General features: G+C 41.2%; 1 protein-coding gene across 3 annotated transcripts in view; it reads right to left on the bottom strand.

The window, feature by feature from the left end:
- LOC102793730 (A-type potassium channel modulatory protein DPP6-like) overlaps positions 1-19,064 on the bottom strand; it is a 94,993-nt gene extending 75,929 nt beyond the window's left edge. Inside the window, exons 1-2 of one of the 3 annotated variants that reach the window (XM_006786466.3) lie at positions 3,719-4,223; positions 3,272-3,467 (exon numbers count right to left, since the gene is read on the bottom strand). In XM_006786466.3, coding sequence (XP_006786529.1) covers positions 3,272-3,463 — 192 coding nt within the window. In that variant the 5' untranslated portion in view covers positions 3,464-3,467; positions 3,719-4,223. Of the gene's footprint in view, positions 1-3,271; positions 4,224-18,980 lie in introns of those variants that run through there. The other 2 variants (XM_087831960.1, XM_087831961.1) reach the window with 2 other exon arrangements.
- Positions 19,065-19,651: the final 587 nt, after the last annotated feature.

Raw genomic sequence — 19,651 nt, 5'->3', positions numbered from 1 at the left:
GAGCATGGCCTCTAGTAAATCATTGATCACAAGAATTTAGATTTGATGTCTTTTTTAAAGGAAACGAGAAGGAAATGTTAAAGAGAGCAATATTTTTATCATGTGGTTCTTTATAAATCTGAGCTACTTTAATTCACAATGATTCTTTTTCATATTTGTTCTTATAAGGTTTTGTCACTTGTCTTAAGGTCTCTATAAAAAAAGGGTAATTCAACCACCTCCTCTTTATTTGTCAAAGAAAAACAGCGTGAATAATGTTTTTATTACTCGATATGTTGACTGTGAGTCACGTGTCATTATTCCAGATCACAGGGCGAGACACAAGCAAAAGGGGATGTGGGTTTTTTTTCAGTTATGTAACCTATAAAGAAAATGTCAATACAGGCCGAGTCATGAATGTGTCTCCAGGCTCCAGCCTTAAGGCAAAATGCTACCCTTTTTCAACTTTATATCCAACAGTTAATTAAGATGTTCACAGGCCTCTATTTACAGTAAAGGGTAATGAGGAGGAGAACGAACTACTGCTGATATCTCCCTAGGTGACGTAAACTCTACCATGAAACACTGACACACAGTGCAAAGCGGGAATTAATCTCATCACACACACACAAACACACACACACACACACACACACACACAGCTCTCCGACAAACAAAGATGCAGTGCCTGCATTTCGCGAACCCAAGAGCTCAGAACAACACAGCAGCAAACAAATGAAACTGTTGTTTACAAAAAATGTAATTCTTTCTGCTTTTCATTAACTCAGAGTAAACCCTCAGACGCACGAGTGTTCGCTGGTAAATATTTGGATGAATGAAATTAAATTCACGAATGTCCGATTCAGTTGTTTGCTTCTTCCGTCTGCAAAATAAAGGAGAACAACAACAGCGCGGGCAAACTTTTGCCAAGGAGGGAGGGATTGGAAATTGTACTTCTTGAAATGGTCTCCCCATCTCTTGAGGCAAAAGGCAATTTCATGCTCCAGCACGACTCAGAGAGACATTGGGACTAAAGGTGACCTCAAGGTTAATAGTGCAAATGTAATAAATTGGAAATCTTGCAGTACAATAACAACTTCTGACTTAACGGGTAAAATGATGTCTGTTTGTTAAGAAAATCGTGACTGTCAAGTCGCCAGTACAGAATTATCCATAAAAATGAGGTTATAAGCTTAAAGGAAGCAATGGTAGGTTATTTCTTTTTGTCCAGAGGTGTATAGGACACAGCCAGAGGACTATACCTCTATTTCCTGCAGAAAACAAGCAACACATTTCCTAACAACTCTGTCTTTGTGCAGACAGAATGTGAGATTCCAGCCAATCTCAAGCCTTCTGTGAGTTTTCGCTATTTGGTGGATGTATGGTTGATGCTACATAGCTAGATGCATATGGGTCTTCTTAGGCTGAAAAAAAAAGAGAAACCAGTAACACAAATGTCAGAAATGTTTAGGGGACAAAATTGTCTGAGAGCTCTGCACTTCATGTTGTGTTTGTTTTCAGAAATGGAAACAGAATGACACAAACACTTTGTGTTTTCGCCATAAATGAACCAGGGATCTTTTGCTTGTTAGGTGATTGCATAAACCACTACAGTTTGGAGGCACTGGCTGCTGTCGTCTCTAACAGGCACAAAGTCCAAATAGCCATCTTCTAATCTAATAGAGAAAGGCTGAAGTAAAGCATTTTGGTTTTTGTATGAGAAGCAATTTCACGTCATGGTTACAAGCAGACAAACAGTGAACTAATAAAAAGCATCGCGATGATGTACCTGTCATTAAATCTAAAAAGCACAGAACAAAGTCAAACACAATCCAGCAGGACTGAGCAGAAAAGCCATTCCAACAATGTTTCATAAACTGAGCCTTCTTATTATTTTTTCCCATATAGTACCACCTATCCAGGACTGGTTCTTGCTACTGCAGTGCCTTAGGAAACATTTGAACTCAACCTTGGATTAGCTGGTGTGTAACAAATGATTTAACTGCAAAAAGTGTGTGAGTGTGACAGGTCATCTGACTAATGTGTAAAAAAAATACAGACTGTGATTTAATTCTATCCGCATTGAGAATATTTAATGATTATTAATAACTCTCTCTGCTGAAACCCTCCTGATGATTCTGCAGCTGTAAGTAACCCCATGAAGCTGCGATTATTGGATGAACTTTAAGGAAAGACTCCAATAAACAGCTGTAAACAGCAAGCACCGCCTTCAGATTCCCCTGGGTTACATTAAATATTCGTCAACCTCATTAATAACCTTTTAAGACAGTTCTGGCTGTGCACCCGTCTGTGTGTCTAGATCACTGCAGCCTGACAGTAATATTTTGTTCAACTTTTAGATCCTAGTTCCCCGCTACAGCCTCTCTTTTGTAAAACCAACAATCCGACTTCTACAGGCAATCTGAGGAGTCGTCTGCACCCACACTGCAATTTATCACATGTTGCTCCAATTTATAATGCTGCAGGGAACATCTGTATGCGTAGCTTCCTTTCATCAGATCATCTGTTTACTGTGACCGGTGTCTTTAAAGTGCTTGGGCCACATTAGTGGCATATTTTTATGGTGGAACTATAAATTTTACAAAATATTTCTTCCTCTCCTTTGCGTCCCTTGTGCTGTTGAGGCTCCAGGCAGCTGCCTCGTTGAGCTGGCCCTCAACTTATCCATCAAAATCCACAGTGAGAAATTTGAGCTGTTATGCTAAAGGCTTGTGTGTGTGTTTGTGTGTTGGGAGGGGGTTTAGGGTCATGGTTGGGCCAAACACCCTCTTCATGAACCTCTCAAAAATGAGTCAGACGCTTATGTTTTGTCACTTTCTATAACCACAACACTGCTGTGGTGCTGTTCGCAGTTTCAGCACCACGGTCAGCACCATGCAACCCATCAGCGGCTCTCTGCAGACAGATATGAAACATATGGAGCAGAAAGTGTTGATTTTTAAGTCAAATCATCATCACGGTCACCTGAAGCACGTCGAGCTTTAATGCTACTATTGCTGACATCCACTAGTAGTGGAACAAACGAATGTTTTTTTAAAAAAAACACTGCAACACAAGCAGAAGCAACATAATAATGGAAGACTGCAGCTGCCACAGAATATAAACCAAGCTTTTGAAAGTTTCTTTAACATCTTTTAAAAGTGAAAGCAGTGTGAGAGCTTCAGGGAGGCCTGTTGGGGTCTGAATGAGTGTGTTTGAAGAATTACTGTCTAAAATGTGCATAATTGTGGTTTTATGCATGCAAACAACAAAGAAAAAACTAATTTCTTACGTCCTCATCCTCCCGCAGGCATTTTTTGCGGTACTGGACGTGAGGTCTCCCATCGAGGAGTTGCTGAGGGGTCTTCGCTGCGTTTTCCTCGTCTGCAACCTGTCCACCAAGAAGGTGGCTGGCCTCAGGTGGGTGCGGAAAGGAATTGGTGGTATTGATCTTTCCGGTGAATCTCTGGTACAGCGAAGCCATAATACTGGTCCGGTTCAGATAAAAAAAAAAAAAAACAACAAAAACAACTTACAGCATGTCAGAGTCACAAGCAGGTCTCGTCTGATTGTATGACTTGGACAGTCTGTTTGGTTTATTTGCGCTTCGAAGAGAACCGATGGCAGGCAGCCAGCTTTCACCTCCGGGATGGAGCAAAAAAAAAAAAAAAAAAAAAAAAGACGAGGTGAAGACACTTGGCTAGTAAATAAGCATCTGTGGATAGTGTGGATGACTCACAGCGTTGGAGTGATAGACCAATATAAAGCCGGATCATTCGCAGCCGTGTCCTTTTAGCTTTGCCCAGGCGCACGGCAGACTGGTGGGCTGTAGGTGTCAATAGTTGCTCTCTTCTGTATTCACGACACGTTGTCTCCCCTCTTCAGTTTCCTGATGCCTCCTTTCAGAGAGATGGCAGGCGGATGCGCTGAGTTTCCATCAGATATTCGATCATCCAGATGATTCCGAGTGATTGTCCACCTCCCCCCGTCCAAAAACAAACAAAAACAAACGAGCAACAGATACTGATTCGACTCTTCCGGCTATGTGTATACCGGACTGACCTCACATATGAAAAGTGTGAAGGACGCAGAGAGCCCGACGGTACTCACCGCAGACGCGCTCTGCATGTGAAGTGACCAACGCTGTGAGAGCAGCTTTACTGTAGCACTACTGTCACTGCACTTCTTTGTGCACTGCTTTGCGCGCAGAAATGCGCCAGCGATGCACAGATTCGCTTGTATAGACTTCGATGTGAAAGCGCAGAATAAGAAGCCTCTCTCATTTATGATTTTATGAGCGAGGTTGTAAAATTGCCTCTCATGTGACTGCGTATGGTCCCAGGACGGAGCTCTAGTGCCTCTCTGTGGCGCTCTGGTTTAGGACAGGCTGACCAAACGCCTCTTAAGATGTGTACTCCACATGTGACACAACAAAGAGGGAAGTTCTTTCTTTAAAGATAGAAAACAGAAAATACTCTGAAGCACAGCGTATATTTGAGTCACACAACTGGATAAAATAAAAGGAATATATATTTAAAATGTGTACAAACATGGTTAAACGTATCCTTTGCAGCTTCTTAGAGCCTGATGAAAACCTTTCTTGAAAGCCCATCTACATGCAGTGCTACAAACCATAAAAATGCCCCTTCCCTACTTCGGCCCAATATTTTCATTCAGTTCACAACCACAAGTGTTATTCAGCTCATAACACTGCAAGTGATTTCATGCTTGAAATGCTCACAGAGGCCACAGCAATGCAGCTCTGGTAAATGCAGAATATTGGCTTATATGCGATGGAGGGAGGGAAAGGCTCTTGGGTCAAAGTGTTCAAATCTCTGCCATTCCTGTCAAGGATGCCACAGGCCAACACGCCATGGCCTCTCACTCAAACTATCACCCAACTGGCGCTGAGCTGTATTTCTGGGAAATAGGTCATCTTCAGAGGGGTACAACTTCAAAGCAGCACTAAAGCGCAGCTCCAAACAGCTCTGCACACGCTCTGCTGAATACCGCCGTTTTGCTTCTCTCATTAAGTAAAATCAAGTTCATTTGGCAATCATTTGCAAAGTGTTATCAAGGTGAACTGACTAGAGTAGTAGAAATGTAAAAGGTCTATCTTGAACTCTGAATAAAGAGTGAGTTTCAATTAAATTTCTTTTATAAATGGTGAGTTATCTCGAGTCTTGAAAGAACTGCTGAAGGCTCATTGATTCGTGGCTTGAATTATGAATATAACCCGAATAATAGTACATCCATCTGGAATACAGAATTTTCACTTCAAATGTTTGGCTATTTACAAAACAAAACAAAATAAGGATAGTGGACATTACTCCCTATTCTCCCCTTCCTCATGAGTTTGAGTCATTTTTTTCCTTTGACTCCAAGTATGATTCAAAAAGTAATGAACTTTGTTTGATGCTTTGTCTACCTCGTAATTGGAGTTTCAGCAGAAACTTGTGCTTTGGACTGAACATCTCTGGGCTTCCAGCAATCTCTCGCCTTCCATGGTGGCTTGCCTCGGTCCTTGTCATTTGTTTCCCTAGTTCATAAATGCCTTTTCCTGGGTCTGCGCACCCCTTGGGAAATAGGCCTGAGTCACTTGACATCAATCCCAGCCTCTCTGATAGATGTCTTCCAATCTCCCCCACCTTGTTGGGGAGCTATTGTGAACTGCCTCACTGCTTTAAAGCTCCCCTCAGGACAGCGCCGGGGAGCCCGGGCTCAGCTTGACTCCCCTATCGCCTCCACACAGACACAGCAGATGACTGGAGCTACTCCTTTCCCTGCTCCCACAAACACCACTGCAGTCAAGCTCTGCATTATAGGTGGTAAAAATTTGAAGAAGCATGTAATAACCAGGTATAATGACAATGATAGCTGCAGTAAAACCTCTGTGGGTAGCTAATGGTACTGTTGGAGACAGTGCAAGCTAAAGCTTACCTCGCTTGTGATATGTAACATTGTAATTATATTTCAAACACGTCACAGATGCATTTTATTTCAAATGATACGATGCACTTTGGTGCACTTTATGACGCTGTGAGTGATGGCTTTATGAAGCTCCGCTATGCTGTAAACTCCCCTCAGTGAGTTTATTTTTTAATTCCAGTGAGGGACTGACACACCAACTTTGCCAGAAATTTTACTAACTGAATGCACAGATGTTATTTTATTATATGAGGACCAGAGGGAAGTCATTATTTTTCTCCTCCTAGAATGAAATGAAACAATGCCAAAAACTGGTGATCATGTTCTCCGCAGAGAGGTGGAAAACTCTGAGGCAGCCTGGAGGTAAAAAAAAATCCCACAATAGCATTAAACATTATTAGCAAGAAAGACTAGAGGGAAACCAAGAAATCTGAGAGAGAAAAGGGAAAGTAAATCTTTTTTATAATTGCACACACACACACACAAAAAAATCATTTTAATGTTTGCTCTTTTCTGTTTTAGATCTCCTGCCTTGGAAATTTTTAAGAATTAAGTGTGTTTGATCTTATTTTCTTAACGTTTGACATCTTTAAAAATATGTACAACAAAGGTAAGCTGGATATTAAGCTGCACAGCAACACTGTCACGCATACTGTTATTTCTATTACCATAAACAGGATACCATACAGTACATACTGTAGTGTGGTGCCTATATAAATTTAGTTAATCACTCACAATGCAAATATTAATGTATTTGTATGAAGTGAAATGCCACTGCAGCCCAACATCTTTCCATTAGCATTCCACACAGCACAACAAAATGACACAAATTAATTGGATGGAAGAGGAGACCGATCAATCAATCGATGTTTTGCGGGTGTGCAGTAATATCTAATTTCCTCTGAACATCAGTCAGCTGAACAAGGAAATTGCTGAACCCCTCTACATGCATGTAAGAGAGAACAAATTCAGTTACAGCCCATCATAATCACATTTTTCCACCGTTCCCCATTCTACATTAGCTGGACACTAGTGATTTCTCTCGATGCTGTGCTGGGACAACCATGGCAACAAGTTTCTTTATCACCCCGCTGCCGGTGTCGGATTACATGCCCCGTTTCGCTGTGGCCTGGGCACATACATTTTATCTTGAAGCTCTTCTCGAGACAGTCCATTACCGAGCTGTAAATAGCTTGCTCTCACATCGATTAAAAATCATCACAAATACACTTGTGTACATCAAATTTGTCCAATTATCAGAAGCAGTCTTCAAGAAGGAATTACACGCCGTAACTCATTAAAATGCCTCCAGATCAAATGTTTTCAGGCTGCAAGGCGCGTCTCCTCGGGGGAGCACAGAAAGGGAATAGATGTCGGTGAAGATGCTGCATGAGGTGAAAGGGGCAGATTTGTGGCATCACTGTAACAACAACAGCAGGTCAGCCACAGTTTGGTGCGCACTTAGCAGCATTGTCAACAGTTAGGACAGAACATCCACACAGCAATATATTGTATAAAAGCATTAACTCACATTGTATGTATAAAATCTGGCCTCAAACGTGCATATTTTTATTAAAACACCTTAAACACATTTCCTTCACAGCGTGGATTACCCCAGTCACGTGACTTCCAGAGGCAAAGCTTATCAAATGAATGAAGGAAAAGCAGATGCCTGTTCACTCACTTGCAATGTAATTCGCAGATGAAAAAATGGTGGGAAAGAAATCAGAGAGCTAATTACTCAAACGGACGTATTGGAACGATTATTATAATACACACACTGATGCTGCGATGCACTGCACATCTTGGTATTTGTTTACACAGGGATCATGATTTTTGTAGCTTATTGTCATGCAAAGTGTGAAGTTTTTCAGCATTTCTGTATTGTGATACCACAAGAGACAGACAGATAGATAGACAGACAGACAGATAGATCGATAGATTGATCGATAGATCGATAGATCGATCGATCAGCCATTACTCACAGGGTAGAAACATCTTTCTCCATCAGTGTTTATCAAAATTGAATTGTGTGTCACTGAAAGCCAAAGTCTGTGAGACTGCAGAGTCTCCTTATCATTGAATTACACCCTAAGACTACATTACAACACTTGGCTCATTTCGGGCCATGTAACAATGGTCACTTCAATTACTCTTGGCTGCAAGTACTGTATTCATTACACTTCTGGTCCACTGCACAGAAGAAGGAAGCTGCCACAAATCACTGGCACATATTTAGTCTCATATAGGTAACACTTTATGTGTGAATCATTTGATGACCTTCCTAGTGTAAATTCACATAAATGTAAATATTGCCATTTCTAACCTGTTCTAAGCCCTTATTTGCCTGCATAAAATCCATTCCCTGAGTGAAACTAGTTGAGGATGTGTCCCATTGGAAGGGGAATATTATCTTTTATGGAGAGCTGAATCTCCCAGTGTATTACAAGTGAAGGGAAGCTATGCACTGAGCCCAAATTGAAATGGCAGCAGATAAGTCACTGAGGAAATGGAGTTTAATGCTGGCTGATGCTGTAGAATAGACTGTGGTTTGAGGGGGAGCAGCAGACTACAGCTGTGGATTGTGGCAGCGGCAGATGATGGGGAGAAGAAAGAGGAAGGAATCGAAGGGGGAGATAGGAAACAGAGAAACCAAACTAGAGCATGTCACTATAAATTTACTGTCAAATGTGTGTTTGGGTGCGGATAGAAAGATAGTGTGCACAGCAAAACGAGAGCTGAAAATGGATTATGACAAATGAATTGAAGGAGTTTATGGTATGAGACATGCAAGGCTTAATGCAAACCCGCCCTGCACAAGTTATTGATTGGTATGACCCTTCTGGTCATTTATTATTCCACGTGGCACAAAATGTAAGTGTATTTGTGATCTGGAGTGCTGCACAAATCTAAACGCTGCTCTGCAGGAGAGAGTTTTAGAGCTACGGGCATTCCTTTCTCTAACTTCCAGAAAGCTACAATTTACATAATTTTAATTGCTCAAGAACACCAAAGTCGCACAGCAACTTCTGCTCGTCATCAATCTCCCTTGTAGCCCATTTGCATGCAAACATGAGAGCAGTAAACTGTCAGCATTTAATCTAATGAGTTGACCTCAAAGTCAAGTCTGGAGGATTTTCACATAAGCAAAGATTAAGCAAAGAAAAGGCAATGCAAAGCAGTCGTTTTAAAACATCTAACATGGCACTGCAATCATACTTTCATACCTAACTTTTCCTCATAGTGAGCAGCTGAACTGAAGTCATTATGTGGTAACATCACAAATATTAACAATGAGGCGCAAGGTATTCTCCACAGCGTATGCAGCCAGCCATTCATTAGAAGTCGCCTCTTGAAAGAAAATTAAAAGTGGTAAGCATTTGTCCATCAAGATCCTGGCAGAGGGGAGATGAGGACCCGCCGCTCTCTTCCTGCCTGTCCAGTTGTTATCAAAAACAGCCAGCAGCCTGTTCTGTCAGTAGCAGGAGGCTCACCCACAAACACAGACATTCCCCCACAGCGTGTCATGCATGCTAAAAGGGCCCCTTACCCTTCTGGAAGGAGTGCTGGTGTCTATCTTCAGCTGGGTGGCTATGAGGACAGACATGGTGAAAAGTGCCACTTGCCTTCTCCTCTCGCTGTGCTCACACCTTTGTGCTGTGAAGTTGGGGTTGCTGGAGGTGTCTGAGAATTCCTCTCCCCCACCCCGCCAACCTCCTCCCCTTCCCCTCCCTTCCCCTACAGCTAAGAGAAAGGATGACCTGGGGGTCCGGGAGCCCAGCGAGAACGCCTCCCTCTCTACTCGCCGGGTGAATCAATCACAGACACTGGCATCGTCTCCAAAGGGGGGGTGCGGGAGAGGTGGTGGTACAGGCTCCTCCAAACGTTACTTATCTCTGCCGCCCTTACTCCCTCCCTCCCTGGCTCGCTCGCTGCCTCAACTCCTGCACACAAATATGCTTAAACTCTCTCGACAAGACTTTACTCAGCAAAGGTGGAGTTGAATAGTGTAAGTAAATCTCTCTCTCTCTCACACACACACACACACACACACACACACACACACACAAATATACTGTAGCATATAAATAATAACATGTTCCTCAACATATTAGTAACAACATTGCCTGCTAGGCTTTTTTCTCTTTGAGAGTGTGTGTGTCTAAGTGGGGGTGTGTGTGTGTGTCCAATGTGTGTAAATATTACCAAGAAATTGATCATTTTACTCAGCATTGCAGCTGGGTTGTGATTAAGCACAAGTAATATTTATGCTTCCTGTCTTCTCTATCATAAAATACAACTCCGCCCACCTGCCCAAACACACATGCACACACACACCCATCAAGCTACACTGACAGGACAGAATCCTGGCACAGGCAACACTACTGCAGATTTATTTATGTAGCATTTGTACCTCCCGTAATGAATTCCAGGGCTGAGACTGAGTAACCAGCTTATTTAACCGAACCGTAGCACTAAGCCACAAGACAGTAGCGACAAAATGGCTTTTATAAAACTAGAAGAGGTGATATTTCTAAGTGAAAAGCCAAACTGCCCTCTCCTTCTGCATCTAACCCGCTCAGCTGAATATGACAAAAGCCAGAGGCAAGACGCCCTAAGAGGACCGTCACGGACAGCATGAATGGCAAAGTGTTCATAACTCATTCATTTAAAATGGCACACAGCAGGATCCAAGCGTAGTAAATCACAAGGCCACCTCTCACACCCAGGCTTGATATGGACTCAGGGTTTGAATTATATCCTCGTGTCGATGCTGTCCAGCTTTTTGCTTGTGTGTGAACTCAGGATGCTGAAGTTGTGTGAACATCAAAATTGTAAACAGCGCAACGTCACTAAAGTGTTAACGCTGCCCCGACTTTTACACTTCACAGATGAAAGAACATGTTAACTAATTCGACATTTGTGAGCAGAAGGTGACCTTGACAGTTTGTCAGTGGGCAAGTGACTAACATAAAGTTGAGCCGCCTGCGTTCTTATTTCATGGATGGTGGCATGTATTACACCCTGTGGTAAGACCTGGTTTGAGGTTTCACGGTGGTTCATAAATACTTGCATTAAAAGTCAGCTACATTTCTTTTTGACCGTGACTCATGAGCCTGTTTGAAGCCAGAGTCTTCCCCCGCAGCTGCAGCAGTTTATCTCTAATGGCCGCCGGGTTTCGGCTCATATTTTACATGTTTGATTTGCACACAGACAACAACTCCGCAGCAGCAGCTGATGAATTGCAGCGCTTATTTAAATGTAGGCAGCATAATCACAGCACGCAAGACGATCAACTTTTAAATTAAACCACAACAACACAAAAGAAGAACAGCTGCGCTTATTTAGGTTTTTTTTCTTCTTCGTGTTAACAGGACCCGCATTTAAGGCCGCTCTACACTGAGGATAAAGATGAACTGTAGTTCACACGCGCCACAGGAGATGAGGTTTCATCAAAGAGAGTAATTGCTCTGGTGACTTTACCAAAGGATAATAAAGTCTTTCAAGTTCATAGAAGAAATGGCGGTTGTAGTTATAGCTATTTCTGTTAACAAGCTCATTTTATGCCGTGACATTTCCCCAGGGTCCTTTAAACAAGCCCCTGATTGGTCATCTTCTGCATTCATTTTTCTCACATTTACAGCTACGACATACACTCCTATGATTATGAATAATGCTGGCTCACAATAAGTCACTGTAATTGCAATTAGTATAAAAGGTCAACGTGGTTATTGCTGTAGAGCACAGAGGTGACGTAGTGTTTTATCACACCGACAGAGCATTAACCATGCACAGCTTGAAAACTTATAGCACTGCTTATATTTACTTACAGAGTCCGTCCATTTGTCAGCGTCTGCTGATTTTGCAGAACATGAGCAACCATCAACACATTTTAAGAGCTGATGTCAAAACACAATCATTAATAACGTCTACAATTGATAGCACGCAATAATATTCAGGAGACATTAGTTTATTGCGTATAAATCGCAATGACAGTTTGCATTTCTGTGTTTTTAAATCACATATATCAGCATGGTGAAGGGACTTCTGTGAGACACATATGGGCCTCCAGATCCAGTGAGAAAACAAGATTTAGCATTCAGCCCAGTGGAGATAATGAAATCATCAGTTTATGTTTTGGTTTGTGTGGAAGTGTCTGCTGCAATGGTGTATCCAGCTTCTTAATTGAATTTTTATACCATAATTTGTCTGGTAATACCGAAACAGCTCCACATTTGTGGTCAGAAGGACATAACAGCTTGATGATGTCATCAGACACAGTTATAGAGGGGAGGACACATACAGAGGCAAATATGCATGCTCATACAAACCTTATCATACCTGAGTGTTTTAGCATTGCACACAGAATTTTCTGGTAATTGTTTGATTTTTTTTTTTTTTTTTTTAATCTCTGCAGCAGTGTTGAAAATGTTTCTCCTTTCAACCCACGTACAGTTGTGGTCAGAAGTTTAGATATAGACATCATGGCCATGAATGTCATTGAAATTTGATAATTTTAACAAATTCTTTGAGCTGTTATTTTTACAGGATGGAAAGTTTCTACTTCTCAGCATAAAACACCGTGTCACTCATTGGACTGACCAATACTCTCCAAATAAAAGAGTTGTAGATTTCCACAAGTGACGAAAGTATCCTGGAGCCATTTCTAGATAACTCCAGATTGCAAGATCAGGTCAAACAATTGTACATAAGTTGAAGTTAGTTGGATGGGTGACAATGATCTGGGAGAAGATCCAATTCCCTCTCACTCAAATGAGAGGGAATTGGTTTGCAGTTTTATGATAAACAAAGGAACAACCAACAATGAAGCCTGCCATGAACTGGAAACTGCAGGAACATTAGTGTCACTGTCCACAATAAAAGAAGTTTCCCCTGACCGTGGACTGAGAGGGTGCCGAAGCTGAAATTTCCAGTTGTCAACACAGACAAGCCAAATTCATCTGGAGAAAGGTTTTGTGGTCAGACAAGACAAAGATTAATCTATTTGGCTACAATGTGGCTTTCAAAACCTAAGAACACTGTACCAGCTGTCAAGCATGGTGGTGGTAGCATAATGCTCCGGGGCTGTATTGCTGCCAGTGGTGGTGCTGGTACACTGCACAAAGTGGAAGAAATAATGAAGGAGGACTACCTCAAATCTTTAACTTCACCTCAAGTCAACACCTAGATGTTTGAAACTTGGACATGGTTGGGTGTTCCAACAGGACAATGATCCCAAACAAATATCAAAACTGGATTTAGAATGGGTAAAACAGGCGAACATTACATTTCCAACCCTGGACATTAAGCTATATTTTAGTGAAGATGTATGTATATGCTTGAGCCGGTATATATACTTTTAATATGAATATGGTGTGGATTCGAGAGAATCAAAAATAATTTCAAACTTCTGCACCCAATTCTTGTTTTTTAAAGTCATTGAAGATGTTTGCTGTTCAATCATTCCACCCTAAAAGAGGAGCACTTCAAAGAAATCCTTAAAAGCCCCAATATTAAAAGGACATTCATGCCCATGATAGGATATGTAAACTTCTGACCACAACTGTACATGGACTGAAAGAAGTAATGTTTTCAACACGGCTGCAGAGATAGTATTTCACAACTACAGGATAAAATTCTGTGTGAAATCCTAAAACGCTAACATTCAGGTGTAAAAAGGTGCGCATAAGCATGCATGTTTGCCTCTGTACGTGTCCTTCACTTCACAACTTGGTGTCTGATAACAGCATCAAGCCGTTACGTCCTGAGTCCAGCTCTGATTTTGACCTTCAGCCAGACCACGGTACCGATCCCTGACACTCCCTGTGGATCCTAAAGATTCATGCTGCTGTCCTTGGTATGCACTTCGTACACGCTTCACTTTGAGTTCAGGCTACAACACCAGTGCAAAGATATGAATAGAGAAAACAGCATTATTCGTCAGAATAGGAATGAATCTGGGAATATCTGTGTGTCACGCTATGATGTGTCTTTATCAGCAAGTGGCTTCACTACAGGCAGAGTACTATCAGGTCATCTGTCACAGGTGACAGGAACAGATGAACCCTGCGCCCCAGGGAGCAATGCAAGTGCAAGATTGTGTCCAGGATGAAGAGCTTTAGGTGCTCAAAGGTGGCCGGGAGCTGCAAAACCTGGACAGCTTTTATAAACATGGTTCTCATCTACAGCAAGCCTTCCCTGGGGAGCCTAATCGCAGCATAGCAGTTAGTGGTGAAAAATGACTGCTGCTGAATGGTGTCTGTTGCTTCTGGGCATCCCTGGTTGTTTCTGTCTCCGAATTTCATTTCATTGAACAATGTGCTATTGTTTGCTACAGCATTATCACTTTCAAAGCGGTCATTGGATAAAATAAACAGATGGTATCAAAATGTGCACGGAAAATGTGTGTGTGTGAGCACATCAGGAAAATGAGAGTCATTTTATAATGGTTACTACTGGCTGCGGGCAGCAATACAAACATTTTAAGCAGGCGATTCAAAGTGCAATGGTTCAATGCAGAAATACTGAGGGCTCACTAGATGAATACAGAATGCTTTTGAAAGGCATTTCATCCTTATTCCTGCTGCATACAAATCATTTCAGTGAAAGTTTGTCTGTACAATTTTACTCCAGGGAACCTTAACATTCAGCTCAGGGTGCCAGTGTATCCTTGACACACACACACACTTTCAAACAGCGCTGATACAAGCTCACTCAAAACTAACACGATCAAACAGATGAAAGGTACAATCGTGTTGCTTACTAACACACAAAACTACACTTGAGTGGTAACATGCTGTATGACCTCCGCAGACAAATTTATAATGCCGTCTTACAAACTCTTTTAAACTCTCTGCTAAACCTCGGAGTGAAACAACAGAAATTTTATCTGGGAAAGAGAAAGCAATGCCAGCTGACTGTCTGACTGCCTCTCTTAGTTAATGCAAATAAAGGAAGTCTAGACTCAGGGGAAAGCCACCGGCCTCAAAAACGTCAGTCAGCGAGCAGCACCAGAGGCAGACGGCACCACAGATGAGACAAGATACGGTGAGGCAAAAAAAGAAATATATTTTCTGCTCTGTGGTGTAAAGTTAAAAAAAAATACCAATGATTCAACTGGGGGCATGTCTAAGCATAAATACATGATGCTGAGTAACCATTCCATCAGATGTAAATGATTCAAAAATGATGAATGAAAAGGTTTTCGCTCCAAATTTGCGACAGAGCACCGATATGTGCGACAAGATTAGAGTCCTAAAATAATTCAGGAAATTTAAATTAAGCAGGTTCGTGTGACAGCCTTGTTTCCACAATGCTCTGTGGGATTTGTGCATCCTCGTGGGGGAATGTTTCATTATGAAGCCAGTAATGGATGTGATCTCTACAAGTATCAAACATCAATAGCAGCTGAAGCAGCATTCAGACTGACAACAAACACTGCAGAAGCTTAATATAGTCATGAATATAAGTATAGAACTCCCTAATGTGGTGACACCTTGTGACCTTTTATTAGATACAAAATTAGATAATCCTGAAAGAGAATGATGCATTTTGGTAATACCCACAAATTGAAGCCTTGCATGTGTGTGTGTGTGTGTGTGTGTTAGAGTCCATTTCAGACCAACAACTACAGCTTCTTTCTTATATAAACAGCAAAATCTCTTGTTAATATTTTATCTTAAACAAAATCATAGCCAACTGCACCTCAGTTATTTTCAATAGGGCACAAAAGGTTTGAGCCACCCCAATTCTCTTGATATTTTGCTACAATAATGGGAAGTAGGAGAAGCGATTTGTTAAAGCTTGTGTAAACATAAAGGGAAACACAGAATTTGAGGTTAAATCAGAGTTTATACTATTCTGAAAAACTTGAAAGTCGGTATTTCTTATGACCACTTTTATTGTTCAGCATAAACTCTCTTAGGCAAACTTTCCCTTCACTTCTTTAAGTAGTCTTTAGGAATAATTCCTGTCCTCCATGAACGACATTCAAAGCTCTTCTTTGTTCTGTTCTCTGTCAAGATGACACTGCTTCTACAATGCTGAGCTCCACTCTCTGGGGAGGCCAATCCATGACTGATAGAAAACCACACAATGGAACACTATCCAGTATGCTTTTACTACACTGGGTTTGGGGTCATTTTAATGTTGAAATATGAAGCTGCTACTAATTACATGCTGTCCATATGGCGTTGTGTGGTTGATCAAAATCTGATGATACTTTTACGCATTAATAATTCAATTAATTCTGACATGATCGTCAACACCACCGTGGCTCAGAATGGTGCAAATACATCCCAAAGCCATGACAGAATCTCCACCTTGTTTCATGGCATGTCTCCTTCATGCACACTGATGATGATTTGACAGCTTTCTTAAGAATGACTTCTTGACAGCCACCCTTCCACTGAGACCACCTCTGATGAGGCTTCAGTGAACAGTAGATGGATCAGCTGAAGGGCCAGATGCATCTCTCAGGTCCTGTTTCAGGTCTTTGCTGGATTTTTCTATTTTTAAGAACACAGATACTGTTCACAAGGTGTAGATTTGTTTTTAGGCCTGATACATATTTATTTTACATCTTCTACTTGTCCACTTTCCTCAGTTTTTGCACACCATGCAAAGATATGCCAAGTTTTCAACCAATAGTTCCTTGTATTAACAAGGAACCACCTTGTGAGTCCAAAAATAAAATATTATGCTTGTCAAACTGTGTTATGTTATGTTTTGGCATTTCCTATAGATTCAGCTAAAGACATGGGAACTGGGTTTGTTTTTTGCAACAAGCTCCTAGTAACAAAGAGTCTAGAGATACAATTTAAAATTGGCTCCCAGAGTTAGGGTGCGTTTTCCATGCTTGAATAATTTATATATCAGTGTTAAGTGACTTAAAAATCAAGCAAATGAAAAAAAAGAGTTTGAAAATGATCAGGTGCAAGGACTAAAAAAGGTTGAAAAAGCAGCCAGTGCCCAAATAAAAATGTTTAAAGACCTTCAGAAAACCAGGCGCACTATTGCTCAAGACCACTTTTAAAAAATGACAACAAAGGTCTCCTCGAGACAAGACTCCTTGGTAGCAAAATATTAAAAAATTAGGAGTAGATCAAGACTTTTGCACAGTAGTGTTTTAAAACCACAATAATCATGTAGAGTAACATTTCATATTGTTACAGTCCTCATGCTTCCTGATTGGATGGGAGTGTAAGGTTAAAATACAGTAGCAGATGACCTTTGACTCTGACACTAACATAATTGCATTAGTTGAATTTTTTATTATATTTTTATTAGGTTCATAAATACCCTTAAAAAGCTAGTTAGTAATTAATAGCATTATGAAATAAAAGGAGGAGGAGGAAAGGGTAAAGAAGATGAGAGCAAAAAGGGAAATGAGAATAAGAATGTATACATTCAGATTCTGACAGTAAGTCACTGTTGATATGAGCTCTCTTATTCTCGGGCCAGAATCACACCAACCAAATCAGGTTTAATGAATTTTAGTGCAGACATGTCTGCATTTTCTCAAAATTATTCTGTCCTCAGAGAAGGGTAGGCGGCTTGGATTGCCAAGGCCAGACTTAATGATTTCCCTTTCTATGCAAATTGCCAACAGATTATGGTAGAATTTAATAGGTTGTGTCTGGGAATCCTTAATAAGTAAAATACTGGTCACAGAAGCTTCAAGGCTTTGGGGCTTTCACGGCACTGAGCTGTAAGCGGAGCTGTCAGCAGAAATATGAGAAATATGGAGTGTACAAAAGGTATAGCCTCTCTTCACAGTGGAGAAATTTGTTTAAGTAAAAGTGACTGGAGTCCAGCAAAGCCTAAGTAATGAGAGAAAAGTCTGTCAACATGCCAGCAGACTGCTGAAGCTTGGCAGAGAAGCCTCATGTTGACTGAGTATGTGACTGTGCTTCCAGCAGGTGGCAAACTAACTCCAGCGTGAACCAACGTGAGCACAAGGGAACGATATCAAGACTCGGTCTAATCTATGACTAAAAGATGAGTGAATCCACACAGAAACTGGGAAATAATCCAGATTTATTAGGATTAAATTACACACTATTGTATCAAAGAAAACATGCACAGCAATGCGGCACAAATGTGATTAAATTAATGACAGGGAGCCGATTAGGCAAAGACACCACCAAGCTTCCCACAAACAACACACATGAACAATCTTTAATCTAAAACTTAAAAGAGCATTTTTAAACGAGTGTACTTTGCTTGTAGCACTGTGGGTAACATTCATCTATAAATAGTCTACTACAGCCTGTGATCTTTAAACCTTTTTGGGGATGACATGCCCCCTAGAGACAGACAAATTTGTCACAATTTAAATATTTCACAGCTCCTCTCCAGAAAATCACAGGACAGGGAAATGCATTTTGTCCTCACTGAGACCACAATCAATGCACCCCGAGGTGTAATGCAAGTTGACTTTGGCTCCAATATGCGGCTGCTGCTTGGAAGTCATGTTAGGCGAGTGCTGTTGCTGGGGAATTACAGGACAGGACAAGTCACAAGAGATGTATTTTTATTGTCTGTTGATTTCATGTGTTTCCTTGTTTGAACTCTGAGGGTGTAAGCCACTGAGCTATAAAGGAAGATGGAGTGAAAACATATGAAATTAGAGTTGAATATAAAATCATAAACAGTCTTCTCATGGAGAAGATTAATCTTAACTTCTAAAGTGAGGCAACATTTTGTGAGCGTCTTTAGCTCCCTACAATCAGATATATATTCTTTATGACACCTACTGTTTCCAGAACAATCCTCGTGAGCTGAGTGATTCTATACTTAAATAAACAGGTGGAAAACTACCGAAAGGGAATCAAGATACTGCACCCAGAAGACAGCTACACCTCTGCATCTCAACAACATGTAATAGGAACCCGATCGTCTTCTTTTACAGTTCGGTCCACAGGACTTAAAGAGGGGGAGGGGGTCACCTCTTTGCGTATCGGTGGGCTTTAAAAAAAAAAGTGCTCAAACAATTCTGCACAATCTGGTAGATTTTAATAGTTAAGGAACGTAATGTTTCCTTAAATAACGAGATTTAAAATATAAGTTACCTTGTTTGCCTTGATGGAGCCTCTGCGATAGTTTCCTGCACCTGCAGATGAGTTCATGGTCCCATAAATAGAGATAGTCTGCAATACAAATTATTCACCTGAAGTCGCCTGAACAACCAACTTTCATCTCTCTCTCTCTCTCTCTCTCTCTCTCTCTCTCTCTCTCTCTCTCTCAGCTGGTAATCACGAGGATCTCCGTGCTTGTTGTCTAAAATCGTAGAGCCAAAGGTGCCCAATGTGCCTTTTCGCCGATAAGTGCATGCGTCTGTGCTACAGCTGTTCCAACAATGTGCTCCAGATTAAGCGTCACCCACCTGTAGTAAGGCTATTTAAAAGTGTTGTCCAATGGTAAATCAAAGCTCTTTGTGCGCAGCCTCTCTTCGGAGATAGTGAATCCTCGGGGGAGTAGTGTGCGCTTTTCTCTGCGCGTCGACCTGAACGACACAGATGAGTCGCAGAAAAGCAGAAAGTTTCTAAAGGATGACGATTCACAAAGGTTTCCAGTCAGTAAATGGAGTTTCTTTGATAGATATTCCTGCAGAATAAACTGAGTTCGTTTATAATAGGCTGTGCATTTACAAAGAAAAAGGCGAAAGAGATGTAAAGCAGACTGTTTATCGGCAAACTGCACATGCGGGTTTTTTGGCCATCTTATCTGCGCTTTTCTGAAA

The sequence above is a fragment of the Neolamprologus brichardi genome, chromosome 18, assembly GCF_056152115.1.
Source record: "Neolamprologus brichardi isolate AB-2024 chromosome 18, ASM5615211v1, whole genome shotgun sequence".
NCBI classification, from domain to species: domain Eukaryota; kingdom Metazoa; phylum Chordata; class Actinopteri; order Cichliformes; family Cichlidae; genus Neolamprologus; species Neolamprologus brichardi.
This window is presented reverse-complemented; position numbering and strand designations above follow the sequence as displayed.